At 42.6% G+C, this 13,832-nt stretch overlaps 2 protein-coding genes across 2 annotated transcripts in view; one reads left to right on the top strand and one right to left on the bottom strand.

Moving 5' to 3' along the window:
• Positions 1-13,832, top strand: part of LOC128306309 (protein fem-1 homolog CG6966) — a 42,446-nt gene that overhangs the window by 12,500 nt on the left and 16,114 nt on the right. The gene's annotated exons all lie outside the window — the stretch shown is intronic.
• On the bottom strand, positions 9,570-10,481 carry LOC128306320 (uncharacterized). Its single transcript, XM_053043788.1, has 2 exons — positions 10,431-10,481; positions 9,570-10,352 (listed from the first exon to the last, which is right to left on the bottom strand). The coding sequence occupies exons 1-2, from the start codon at positions 10,479-10,481 to the stop codon at positions 9,831-9,833; spliced, it is 573 nt and encodes a 190-aa protein (XP_052899748.1). The 3' UTR covers positions 9,570-9,830.

The raw sequence follows: 13,832 nt of genomic DNA, 5'->3' as shown, positions 1-13,832 counted from the left end.
AAGAAGGTTACGTGCGCCCGGCTAGTTAGCTGACTTTCAACATGCCGTAACAAATCTGCCGTTGTGGATGCGAACGAAGGGAAGAAGAGAGCGTAGAGGGACGCTTAAATTCCCCACTGTTTGTTTTCCAGTCGTTTTTTTTCTCTCTTCTTTCATTGCTATCCACCGGCACAGCATTAACGTCACCTCTGTCACGGTTGAAAGATGTTACGCCTTCGCCGGATGATTGCAAAACTTTTTCCACTGTGCCGTCACGTCACCTACCTACCTTCCGCCCATCTCTGGCGGGGTTGGGTAGGTTTTCCTTACCCCGTGGCATTGGTGAACCATTCAGCCAGTGCAGCGGTGTTGCAACTTTAAATTACCCGTCGAGTAGTTTTATGCCCTAGGCATTGTTTATCATTTTGGAAGTTGATTAATTAAATATTACACTGACCAATTAGTAGGGGGTGCACCGATTTGTGCATTTATTTGCTTGGCCACGTTCATAATTTCGTTATGTTGGTAGAATAGTTTTGGTTCGGAAAACGATTCCTTAAGCGGCCATAATTTTGTTGTTCATAATTTATCATAATGTTGTTAAATGATTATGGTTTTACACTAACCGTAGCCCTATATTAAACATGAATTAGTCGTCAATCGAAAACAATGGTCGAAAAACTGTTTAACAGCGAAGAATTGTAGCAGGCAAACCGTACCAGAATAGAAGCTCTTTACTCTACTATTAGTGAGTCACCCACCCCCGAGTCTGTGGAGCCTATTTATCGCCGCGCCAAGAGGTCTAGCTCAGAGGCAACCTTTACGAGTACACCGCCAGCGCTTTTCTGTGTAGATTTGTAGATGTGTGTAGGTTTGATGGTAGGAGTTATGTTGTCTTTCATTTTGCCTTGCTATGCTATGCTATATGCTTTGGTACCGATATAGTTTGAACCGGTGCTTGGTCAATTGTGTCGAACCTTTACCTTCACTACGTGGAATGGTAGATCGTGCAAACGTAGACGTGTAGCATATTAGAAAGGCATTTTATTGACGTAAATGTTGATAAAACGCACTTCGAATCCCCCAACATTGGGTTTTTACTAGTAATGGATTGGGTTATGGAATTACTTGTGAGATATTGTTGAACTACAATTTTCCTGTTCCAAAAAGAGTGATATCCAGGTGAAGATCTTAGAAAAAAAAGAAATATACGAACCCATATTACAGAATCTTCAATTCTTTAACGCTCGTTTTGGTATAAAGAGTAGTCCAAGTATCTCAAATCTCCAAGTTTCTCAAATCTCAAGACGCTACTGCTCTGGATCACGATATTTAGGGATTCCTCAAGGTATTCCTCAATATCTTAGGAGTTCTCTGAGTATCTCAATGTATTGAGATTCCACTGAGTCTCAGTATCTTGAGGTTTCACTAGATCTCAATAGCTGAGATCAAGGTACTGCATTCTCAGAATAGTAGAGCCCAATGCAACGGACATCTACAAATATTAAGAGATGATCATTTCAGTGATCTACCATCTCGATTCCAGATCGCTCGACAGAGGTACATTGGCGCATATCACAAATGAATATAAATTTAGGTAAGAAACCTCCTCAGAAGTTCTCTTAACGAATTCTTGAGCCTTTACGGTACGATTGCAGTTAATTTTCCTCTCAGTTATAACAAATGAAGTACCGTCAGCCATTTGCACCAATGACGACCGCTAAGAATAGGTCGAATTGTCGTCACATGCTTCGCGCTTTTGACTGATTTGCTTCGGGACGGTTGGCAAGTGTGTGGAAGTAAAAATAACAAGCAAACCAACCCCCCTGCGGCGGTGGGTGGATGGTAAAAGTGCAATTTTCTCCGCACGATCAGCGCACGAGGCAGCGCGCACATCGGCGGAAAATGGCATTGTTTCCAAAGGGAACGCAAGCGATCTTTTCCTGCATACGTCCTGCGCCTCCTCCACATCACCCGGAAGTGACCTACATACGGATCGGTAATGGTTGACGGTACCCCTGTGGCGCATTTATTCCGCGTGTCCCCTTCCGTTGCTCAGAAATTAGAGCAAAGGTTTTGTTTTATTTTCACTGATGCTGTACATTTTTCAATCTTTTTACTTGCTGTGTGTGTATATATTTATATCTTTTTTAAAAAATGCGTTGGGCGTAATTGTTTACGTTCCGCCAGCCCACACGGGTGAAATGTGGATGCATTTTCTTTGGAAACGAAATATCGCACACTTTTTTTTTTATTTTGAAACCAACGTAATAACGAGTTTTCTCAAAAGCAATTGTGAGGTTTCGGAGCTTTTATTTTTGGTTTCTATTTACTGCCTAATAACATCTTTTTACGACAGTGCCCCGAACAAAGTTAAACGTTCAGGCAAGGAAATATTAAGCTCGCATATTGCTAACAGTACTAGGAATTGAGAAAATATTCTGTTGTTTTTGTAGGTATATTCCATGTACCGTGTTTAACGATCCTACCCTTATTTTATGGAACTCTGACGAGGAAGTCTAGCTATAGAGATCATGCTTAGTGATTAACTCTCCTAATACTTATATTCTGACTGTTCTAGGTAACTTTTAAGCTATTCTATAACGAGCTAATAAATTCTTATCTTATCTTTATAAGTTCTCCTATTAAGTAGTTTTCCTTATCAATAAAACTTAGCCACCAAACAACTACTTATACGGAGTTGTACGAAGATACTTCATTAGACACCATAAAGCATATAGGACAAGTGCATCATCGACCAATACAGTTTGATTTTATAATTAGTATAAGAATAAGGTGTGTTGTAAGGGAAGGATATTGCACAAAAATAATATTCTTCTACAATTACATTATGCCTCAACCTCTATGCCATGCAGTGACATTGAATATAGATAGAGTAAAGCGATCACTGGGCACTCATTTGGGATGCATAAATTATTGCTTACCACAACGTACAAAAAAAAAACCGCTTCACGTGTCTCACGTGGTTGGGTTCGAGCACTGTTGCTCTTCATTGACTGGCTCCGCCGGTTTCATAATCAACGAGAGACTCTTCACGTTCAGCTACGCTGCGAGAAGACCTTCAAGCGTGAATATTTGTTGTCGATTTTTTTCCCCCTTTCTTTTGCTTCTCACCTCAAGTGTGTGGACGTATGCAACCTGTGAAGAGTGGCTTCACATCTTCGATGTCCGGTTTTTGCTTCTTTTTCTGCTTTTTTTTGTGGCTGATCCCCTAATATCGGTACTGATCTTGTCGGGGTGCGGGTTTCTTACTGAAGAGGGGAGGGTACTTTGCATAAATATACGTCCCATCGGGTTCGGTTCATCGGACCCATCCCCGCGGTGAGACAAGCAAAGGTCAGTTAATTTGCATCGCCCTCGGGAAAGTGGGTGCGCGCAGAGGCTTGGTTTTGACACTGTGTTTCATGTTTTGGTGGTGGCGGTACAGCAGCAGGCACATCGGGAGATTCGGGTTTCTTGGACGAAGGTCAAAACCCTCGCTGCTGTGCTGGTCGGTTCGGTTCGAAGCAATCCGTTACGCGCCTGGCTGTGGAGAAATGGTAAATCGTCCATAGCACACGGTTTTTGGTGAGAGGCATCGGGTTCCTCCGCCCCCCAAAACGAACCCCATGGCGAAAAGAAATGCAGGCCAAGGTCATGATTTTTTGTCTTCGCGTACCTTTTTGGGGTGGTGGTGGTCAATTGTTGAAATTCTTGTTGAAACACTGCAACGCTTTCGCGCTATTCGGTCTCTCGTACGTTTCGCGACGTTTCGATGGGGGGCTGCTGGGCGGCGCAATCGCGTTTTGGCGCAATCTTTTCCTCACGGGTGAGCTTTTATCGGAATTATTATCTCCTAGAGCACCCCTGCTGCTGGGTGGTGGGGTAGCTTTTCCAGCTTCCGCCCCGGATGTATGTGCGTGCAGTTTTGCTAATGTTTCCTCTTTTAATTCAAATCGAAGCAAGGCAGCAACAAAACATCCATCCATGCTTACCATTAATCATAATGATGATGGTGGGGTGGTGAAATCGTGCAAACGAGCCACCGAGAGAGAGAGAGGCTCTGGTAACCTTTCACCATTTTCGTTGTTGCTTTCCGGAGCCTTTCGTGTGCCGCATATTATCAGTTATCAGTTTCATGAGATGGTTTTATGTTGGGGGTTCTTTTTTGATGTTTTATTTTCGCATCACAAGCACACGCAAGGCGCGATCGTCGCTAATGTAGTGGTTGATCGTTAACCATAGGTTCTCCTTTTTACGATTGCATTTTTACCGATCCAATTTTCCCGACACGTGTGTCTGTGGATCGATTGAGGATGCGTAACCGTGAGATTGATGCTGTGATATGTGTTGACTTGAATGACGCACATGTTCGAATTTCTGTGCTTCATTTCTTATTTGTTTGGATTTCCTCAGTTCAATAGCCTTCCGGATAGCTCTCGGTAATTAAATCAATGCATGTTTCGGTTAGTTTCTGTCAAGTAAGAAGTATCTTTAAAATAAAAAAATTCAATTACTCCAAGTGTACTAAAATCTCAAGGTAGCTTAGCCACCACCCCAGCTTGTTTGTCCCACTGCAGTCAGACAGCCGCAGGAAGAAGGATTAATTTATTTTACTCTCAACTTATGCAATCACGAATCACCCGGGTAACGTAACGTTAGAGATGGATGCGTCCCCACTCCGGCTGATGCTATCGACGTGTAATTTGCAATCAATCTCATTTTGAAATGGCCATGCGCTCACGCTAGCGAAGAGATCGTGACGTACGCCGACAGGAGGCAGGAAAGATTTAATGGGTTTCCTTCTCGTGACCTTCGTGTTGCTGTAATCTCCTGATCCTCGAGCTTTTGCTCCACGTGGCAATTGTTTGGAGCTTCTCGGTTGTGGAGCTGCCGGGCAAACCGTCCAGTTTACGTGAAAACTTTAATTAAAATCGAACCACTATGAACAAAGAATGTCTATTTGTTTTCAGCTTGTATGTAAAAGTTCATATTTATTTGTATTATTATAATTATATCTAATTTTTGTTTTAAATTTTTTATTAAGATAAATTAATCTCCAGCAGAGGATAGAATTTTTTCTTCGGAGCAATGCTTTCATTTCGAGTGAAATGAAATCCCAAACAGCACTCAAATGCAATCGAAAGTGTATCGCACGGTTGCTTTCCTTTTTTCGTATCTGTTTATTTGTTCCAGTTTCTATGCTACCGCGGCCCACAAACGCCATTCTATATGGTCGGGGACGCGCGCCAGTTGATGTCGATCGATTATTCCAGTGGTACGGTAGGCTTTCGTGTAGATTTCCCTCTGATAGTCGTTCGGCTGAGTGCTTATGATAGTGATTGCAAACGTCGTGCCATGAACGAAAGAAGAGTAACAAAAAAAAAATCAGCCGGACTAAACTAAAACCAATATCGTACAACAAAAAAACCTTTTCAACAACCCCGATGAAGTACCACCCTCATCGTCCACCCTCACGGCAGAACGTTGCTTTTCGAGGGGTTTGTTGTTTGCTTGTATTGAAAGTAAACTGTCATGGCACACCCGCCGCTCGAACGACCTGGTTCAAATTTCCACCAAACAGTTTTTGGAGGTGTTTTTTTGTTTTCGCTATCCCTTTCTCAGTTTCAAATAAACTGAAAAAAAAAACACAGTCCATCCATCCGGTGCAACTCGCTTTATTTTTACTTTTACAAATCAATAATTGGAGCCTTTTTAACCAGACCTCGAGCAGCGAACTGGTACACAAACGCTGGTTTGCAATGTTCATTTTGTTTCTCTTTCATTTGTCAAATCGATATTTTGCGCCGGGGTATCGTGTATTTTTTTTTATTTTCATTTTCATTGGACTCGTCCCAAAAGCATGTTTTACCAAAAAAAAAAAAGCAACAAAAAGATACTTTGCAAAGCTGCAAATTTACGCGTGATCGGGAGGTGTTTTTTTTACGTTGGTAGACGATTTTGTTGTTATCGTCATTATTTGGTCGCGGTGGAATTGGTGCCAAGTTTAATGGATCGTGTATTTTGTTGCATATGGCTTGGTCGAACTTGGTGTTGGTGTTGGTCTGTGGTCACACACCTGTGTGGATGTTAGAAGGTTTGAAAACTGCATTGGTTTGTAGTTCGGACTCGAATAAAGCATCGGACGTCTCAAATTCCTTGCCCAAACTTAATTATCTCGAAATTAACATTAGACGAACATCTGATAAGTTTTTTTGATGGTAAATTAAATGGTAAATTTTAATAATTTCCCTCCAAAACGTTTAATAATGCTTAGTTAGTTAAATAATTTAAACCTTAGTTATTTATGAAAGCATTATTGCGAATAAAAAGAAGGCATTTGCGGTAGCCTCGAACTTTGAAGATACAGGAAATTCTTCCGCAAGTGCTGATACCGACCAAAAAAAAAAGATACTACTAGAAACTTCCATTTCTACCAGCGAAAACCGCGATGTAATGGTTTTTGGCATAAGTTCGCACTCAGTTGCAAGATACGAACAGTTTGATAAGCAATTGAATCACTGATACGCTACACCACAGTAAGACGTACCGACATATCTCTGGGCGAGATTTTTCCTTCATTTTTTATATATTCATTCAATCATTGTTTTACTTTAGATCTTTTATCCTTTAGATTTTAGCACAAATGCTCAATTATGCATAATATACTTTTTGTTAAGTTATTTTACATATTTTTTCCACAATTCACTAACGTTTCTTTTTTATATTTTATTTCTTTCCCAGGTAAGTCAACCGGAATAAGTGACATCATCGTCTCACCATCATCGGTGCCTAGCTGTTGTTGATATTTTCAGAAAGTGAAAGCATAAACACCCTGTCCTGTCATACTGCAACTTTTCCGTAACTGCATTGGCATCGCAAGTGCAGTTCTGCATATTGAGTTTGGCGCATGTGGTGCTGTGCTCATCCAGCTGCGTACACATCGGAAGTACAGTGATGGCTTCAAGTTAAATATTTACCGTGCGCAACATTTTGCTGGTGGTTGTACTCAACGTACCGAAGACTTTGAGGAGAAGAAATTTGTTTTTAGATAAGTTTTAATAATAATAACTGGCTGTCCGATGGTCACAAATGTCATACATTAAAGTTTAAAAGTTATAGAGTCGACAATGAATGTTATGTCATTCCTCGCAACTCTGACAAGTAGCAAAAGGGACGCTGTGCACATATTTGTCAGTCTATTTTTGGTGTTTTAGTATTTTGAAAACATTGCCGTTTCTTTATCACTTGAGATATTTCTCAGAGTGTCTCAAATTTCTCCTCCATTTTCTTCTTTCTGGACGTTTCTATTTGATACGATCTACACAAAAACAAGATTCCATTTCGTAGCGTTCTCTTTTCTCTCCAGAACGGTAGGATAATTAATTTTCCGCATCTAATTTTTCGGTCATAACATAAACCAAACTCCCCCACACACACGTTGCGAGCGAGAAATGTGGCTAATGATGCGGATACACGTGTTCGTAGTTAATTACAATTTAGTATCAAACTGTTGGCACGGCACGGTAACACTACGGAGGTCTTTCTGCTGCCTGCTCGTGGTGTTTTGTTTTATAAATTATATTCAAAATTGGTTTCGTTCGCATTACTTACGTGTTGCACTAAGTCGACGACAATAATGTTCAGTAGTATTTTCATATGGTTAGCATTATTCTAGGGAATTTAGTGTCTTTAGTAGTTCCACACTTGGGAGGTATTGAATGACTTTGGTAGCGACACAAAATAAACAACCACACAGTCACCTGTGTTTGGACGGGTACATTATTAATGGTTGAATTTTAATGTTCTGCACGGAAAGCTACCGAAAAAAACGATCGTACTTAAAGTTTAGATGTGTTTTTTTTCACACTAAGGTAAGTGTCATCGACACAATGCCGGTGTGACCAATTTAGTAAATTATCCATCCGCTACTTGCCTTATTGAAGTGAACGTTTCTCTGTGGCGCTGACCGGCCACCAACTTTGACAGATATGGAATATAAGTACCGCTTCGCTTTGTGCTTCAACCACGCACGCTCGTTGAAATGTGTATAAGTTATCATTTGAATAAGCAAGAGTTCAATAAACAATTTGAGTATATTTACCGCATGACCTTGTCCACATGCGATTGGAAGGTTATGAGGGGGGGGGTTTATGGGAGATCATTTGTGTTTAAATCAGTAACATAAATTTGCACAATAATGTTACACTTAAAATAAGTCTCTATATGAGAATTTTTAAAAGCCCTCATATGAGCTCCCTTATCCAAGGCATTTGCCTCAGCATATCGTCTATTTAAACGAGGTTTAAAATATGGATTGTCCTTCAAGTAAAATGAATAGGTTCTCATGTTTTATGTAATATTCCTTTTCTGATATTTCTTTCTTTCCATCATTTTCCTAATAAAACGTTGTGTAGTAGCATACAGTTACTTTTGAACCTACTGCTATTACCATTGGTTAGTAGCAAAACCTTATCAATCAGAACTTATTGTCTGCAATTCCAAACCAAAGATCGCAACTAACGATCGGTGAGTGTAACAGTGTTATCATGACCGGTTCGTCAATGACATAATTTTAATTGATTTGTCGTCAATTTGCCTCGTTCAGTGCGCGTTCCGTCGATTGATGTGGTTTCGCTGTTGGCGTTGAATCGTGTGGCGTACGTCGCTTCCGTGACTGTGTGCAATTGAAGGCAAATTATCATCCCAAACCGCAGCAGAAGGCAGAAAAGCTATGTATACGTCTACCGAGCGCCATCTAGCGGAAAAGAGGAGGTGTGCGGTACGCTGCGTTGTTGTGGATAAGTTCTGAGGCTAGTCGCTACTGTCAACTAGTCTCTCGGGGTAGAGCGCACCGTGTGTCTAGTCGTCACATGGCAAAACGGGAATGAATTTAATTGGCATCACTTAACTCGCAGGCGTGTTGTGGTTAATGCCGCGCTGGCTGGAGTTTCGTTCGTGCTGGTGTTGTTTTGCTCATTGATTTGGCTCGGCAGAGGTCATCATCCGCGGGATGTATGCGCGAGTGATTGATGGTTGTCAGACGGGTTTCCGCTTGGGTTGCTGTAAGACGCCTCTTGTTGACTACGTACCAAATATGGAACGATCGCTTCCATCTGCACGACGTCTCCCAGGTGTACCTAAATATATATATGCTTTGCTGGTTAGTTCTACCTAAACGAACTGCTAATATATGCACTGTTTTGTTTATTGTTTTACATTGCAAGCTACCAAACACGTGTACGGGAGACGATTTCGGTTTCATTCGGTTGCATCAGCTAGACCAGCATATTGTACTCACTTTTCTTTCTCCTCCCCGAACGGATCACTTGCGATCGTTAAAGCGCAAGTACACGATCGCACATTCGCTTCCTTCTTCTTGACCCATTAGGCAAAAAAAAAGAGTAATGTGTCACCTAAATATAGCAGCGCATCAGCGTGTAGAGATCACTGCGCGGACTCTGCGAATGCTTTTCCTTCTAACCCTGCAACGATGCGGCTCGGTTGTACGTCAACACGTTTCACTTACTCCTGAGTCGATGTTTTTGTTTTGAAGAACACACTTGCTTGCACACCCGTGTTCCTGAACGGTGGTGACCGGCTTTGTAAGTGCTTCTACTTTATTGTTGCTTCACCGTCCAACATGCGGCAATTGGAAATAGAACAGAACTAAAGTTGGAACACCCAGTGGTGTGGTGTGTGTTGTGGGGAAGTGTCGTTACCGCATTATTTTGCTCTGCCAGCATTAGAATGTATTTTGCGAATGACATTAGCAGAGTCTCACAACTTAGACAACAAAGCTTTTAAACGTAATGTTTGGTTGTTTTTTGAGGGTTTTTTTCGCCTCTACATTACCCTTGAGGGACTTGTCTTCCGAAGAAGGATGATAAAAAATTCTTAAAAATGTTAATCGCCGTTGCTAAAGGTGTTGATGTTTCGTTGGTATTCATCCCCATTCCGGTGTCTGGTAGGCTCATCGTGTCATCCGGCATTCCGTTGATGAGATACGTGTTGACGGTGAGATTGGATATGTTGGCCGGTAGTCGAATCGTATGTTCACCGATTGAAATAATCGTTTCATTCGTCGACTGACGGGCGAACCGACGTCCAAGCTTGGCCAGATCATCCTCGGTGATGGCTCTCCGCATACGGTTGACATTTATCTGCACGTTCGATATGTTCGTACCGTAGTCATCCAGGCCGGTCGAAGTGTTGACGCGATTTCCGATTGCCACCGACACGTTGGAGGAGTTGGAAGCACCATTCGCGGTGGATGCCGTCCCGGACGTGGAGGATGAGGTGGTGGTGGTGAAAGTGTTTGGTAAGCTCCAAGGAAGAAACCAGAATATTGGGGCTGCCAGCAACGGTTGGGTCTTCGTTAGCGGAAGAGAATACGATTGGAGATATGATTTCCCACAGAGACATGGAAGCCGTTCTCAAGCAGAACTTACCAGAACCGCTGCCGAAAGCAGTGGAGTAATGATGATCCTCATCTGGAGCATGGCAGTGACTGAATGAATGAAAATGACACCAATAAGTGCTAGTTTTATAGTGCAAATTCAAATCCGGATCGGCCCGCGGAGCTCGGGAAAAGACGTCAGATCGTATGCGTTATCGTAGACGCCAGGGAACCGAAATGAGATGTAGATAAACACATGTTCACGGTTGAATTGTAAATGAAATTGACTTTACGTTGTATGATCAGTTTGGTTCGGCAGTTTTGTAACTGACCACGAAAACGCACGCAACTGTTCGTGAAGGACCTTTTAAATAAATAATAAAACCATCATGGAAAATGCCTCACAGTGCCCTAAGGCGCTTGACGTTAGGGGGCTTACTGTTACTGCACATTTGAATTTAAAAGTGCTGTTAAACCATTCCAGAATACAGCTGGCACGATGATGCACCTGTTCACTAAGATTTTTGCATTGCAAAACGTCATTTTTCAAGTTGCTCCCCAGCGTCGTCCCCCTCATTGCTGATGACATAATTCGATCGTGTGATCATGTTTGCTGCAACTAAATGCCGCTACTTTAGCATGGTGTGAATTGTGTTCGTGTGTGTGTGAAGGTGGGAATAACGAGCCCACCCTCCCCCAAACCGTCACACAACATAAACCTCCCACGACGATGTCGACATTTACATCGAGCCATCCCCCCAGTATGCCATGGTTAACAGGGCACTGGAGCGCCCCAAAAGAAGGAGGTAGACACGGAGGTAAAGAGGGAGTGGGGGAGGGGGGGGGGGTTCCTAATGTGCGCCGTTTTTCACCGCCCGTTTAGAAGCCTTCGATGTAGTTGACCGATTCACGTTACGTCGTCGCTGCAGTCTGCGCACCACCACAGACAGTTAGGCTGGCCTCCTACCCTTGGATGTGCGCTTGGAATCGGAGCAAACGCCCGTTTTGCAATTACTACCCCCCTTTCGGATGAAATCGAGTTTTTTCTGTGTTGCAGCTGATGTGTTTTGCACACAGTCACATTGCGGGAGAAAGCGTACGACTGTTAGTTACGCGGCCATTTGCGAGCTGGTGCGGTAATAGCGAAAAGTTACAACTGCTGCTGTTCCACTGCCATCGGGGTTTAGTGGGGGATGTGATGGTGGCCATCGGCCGGGAACCATCGATGCAACTGATGCAACGTTAAATCCGAGTGCTCTGGCTCTTTTCACCTTCCCCGGGCAGCGCCACATCGTTGGAGCCACACTTACGGAGTCTGATTATGGAACGATCGCGCTTGATCTTGGATTGCAATTGGTTACATGCGCCACAGTCGTCGGTCTGGTTTTGGGTGCAAAGTTTTGTCGACCGACTCGGTGATTTGTTCCGGTTGAGGTGTGACGCTGTTCGGGGCCCTAACGGGCACGAAAAGATTATTCAATAAAGGCCATCACTTTGACATCGTCTGCTCTGGATGAAGTTGTGTGAACTTGGAACACATTCACAGAAAGAAATTCCCCAAGAAAGAAGGAAAGCGAGAAGATACAAACGAACGAAATTATAAATCACTAAAGCTTTGAAAGATTTACCGTAAACGATTTACGGGTCGTTGAGAGATCTTCAAGAGTCGTCCAGGTTAGTTACGCTACCGGACCTAATGGCTGTGCGCTCTCGTGTACTTGAAGATAACTCACGTTGTATTTAGATCATTTCCGTATACGCTGCAGCCGAGCCGAGTCTTTGTTCGGGGGTTTGTTCTTACACAGCTTGCAATTTTAGTGCACAAAGAAGAAAGAGAGTCGTTCTTTTGCTTGTTCTGTGGAGCTATTTCACGTAAATCATACCCCCAAGGTACGAAAGCGCGCACCCCTTATACGCGATCCGATCATGTTCGTACAGTGCGCTGTTGCTTCCCCTAGAGACTCTCAATTCAATCTCCACACCCCACAACCTCCTTTTCCACCTCCTCTCCCAGAGCGGTCGGACCACCGTTTATAATCTGCTTGATTGTGTTTCCATATTGGGCACAAGCACGACTTCCCGGTTCCAGCTCTAGCTCAATCGGATGATCTTGCGCTGTTGGCGCATTGACTGGCGTTGTTATTGTGCGGCCGGTGTCATTCGAGCGTATTTCCATATTGCCACCCCCCTCCGAATCCTCCTGCCTAATTTATGGACAGGGGAGTAAAGTACGTCTTACTCGCATATCTAGCCACGGATTCATACATGCCTAGACGAGTGGCGTAAATTTGCATTCCCAAACGTTACGCAGGGCTTTACTACGGGTTGTTTGTTGTATGTGAGCGTGTAATATGGCAATAAGCCAACTGTGACTGTGCTCTTATAGATTACGGATCGTGAGCCGCATGTTTTTCACCGTACCGACCGTTTGTGGTGTGGGAAATACATTTTTAAATCATAAATCGTGGTTAGCATTCCATTGGGTCGGTGAGAATGTTTGTTTTTGGGCCCCTTTTTGGGCTAACATTTTGGCTGTTTTTTGCGGTTCATTTTACTTCCGGAAATTTATCTAACTTTAGTATATGTATGTAACTGAAAAGGCATTCAATTTCTATCTATATTTGTGAAATATTCACGAAATTGGTGTGATACTGCTGATAAAACGCGTGTATGCCTCTCGCTGTTTATTCATTTGTCTGGTTCATTTACGGAAGTTCATTACAATTACAAGAGTTCATTCATGTATTCATTTGATTGCTCTCGATCAGTCGTCAAGGTGTTTAGTGTAAATCTCGAGGTTTATATATCCTGTAACCTATCCGTGTAAGCGATTTCCTTTATTTAACCCTAATTCTCACAATATTCCTATTTGCTCTATATTTTAAACAATAAATCGTTGTGAAACAATAAATCGTTACGAAACTGTGCCAAACACACAGGGCAGGGTCCAAAGTGGGAGAATTCTGGAGCATAATGCCGTAGACATATTCGGAATATTTAACATCAGGTGATTGCTTAGAACTAAGCTACAATATGTGCAGCATTTTGGGCACACATTTTACACAACAACCGTTCTTGCTGGTATTTGCTTGAATATATGCACATTGTAAGCAGTACTTTAAATATGAGCTGCTTTCTTTCGGGTCGGAATTTATGCTAATTCTTTCCGTAAGTAAAACACACCTTCGTGAGTCGCTCAGCTCAGTCGTTCACATTTTGCAGCTCCAATGTGGATGGTGATTTATTTGTACGAAGCTCATTATATAGAGAAGGTCACAATAATTTCTTTAGAAGTACGACAGTCTAAAGGAACGAGCGGACATGCAGAGTAGTACTCTGGTACAGATTTTTTTTCGACGCTGACCCTGAATTAGACGAGTCATGCTCTCAGGCATTAACATCTGATTAACCCAAAATTGATCCTTTTGAACTACGCAGCGAGCAGATGTAAGTG

Source organism: Anopheles moucheti, chromosome 2, assembly GCF_943734755.1.
Source record: "Anopheles moucheti chromosome 2, idAnoMoucSN_F20_07, whole genome shotgun sequence".
In the NCBI taxonomy this organism is placed as follows: Eukaryota; Metazoa; Arthropoda; class Insecta; order Diptera; family Culicidae; genus Anopheles; species Anopheles moucheti.
This window is presented reverse-complemented; position numbering and strand designations above follow the sequence as displayed.

What these genes read in the sequence shown, in the direction of transcription:
- LOC128306320 (XM_053043788.1), bottom strand. Translation starts at nt 10,481, where the DNA reads ATGCTCCAGATGAGGATCATCATTACTCCACTGCTTTCGGCAGCGGTT. An exon ending in TGCTTTCGGCAGCGGTTCTG is followed by an intron (nt 10,353 to 10,430) that starts GTAAGTTCTGCT and finishes CCGCTAACGAAG; the next exon opens with ACCCAACCGTTGCTGGCAGC.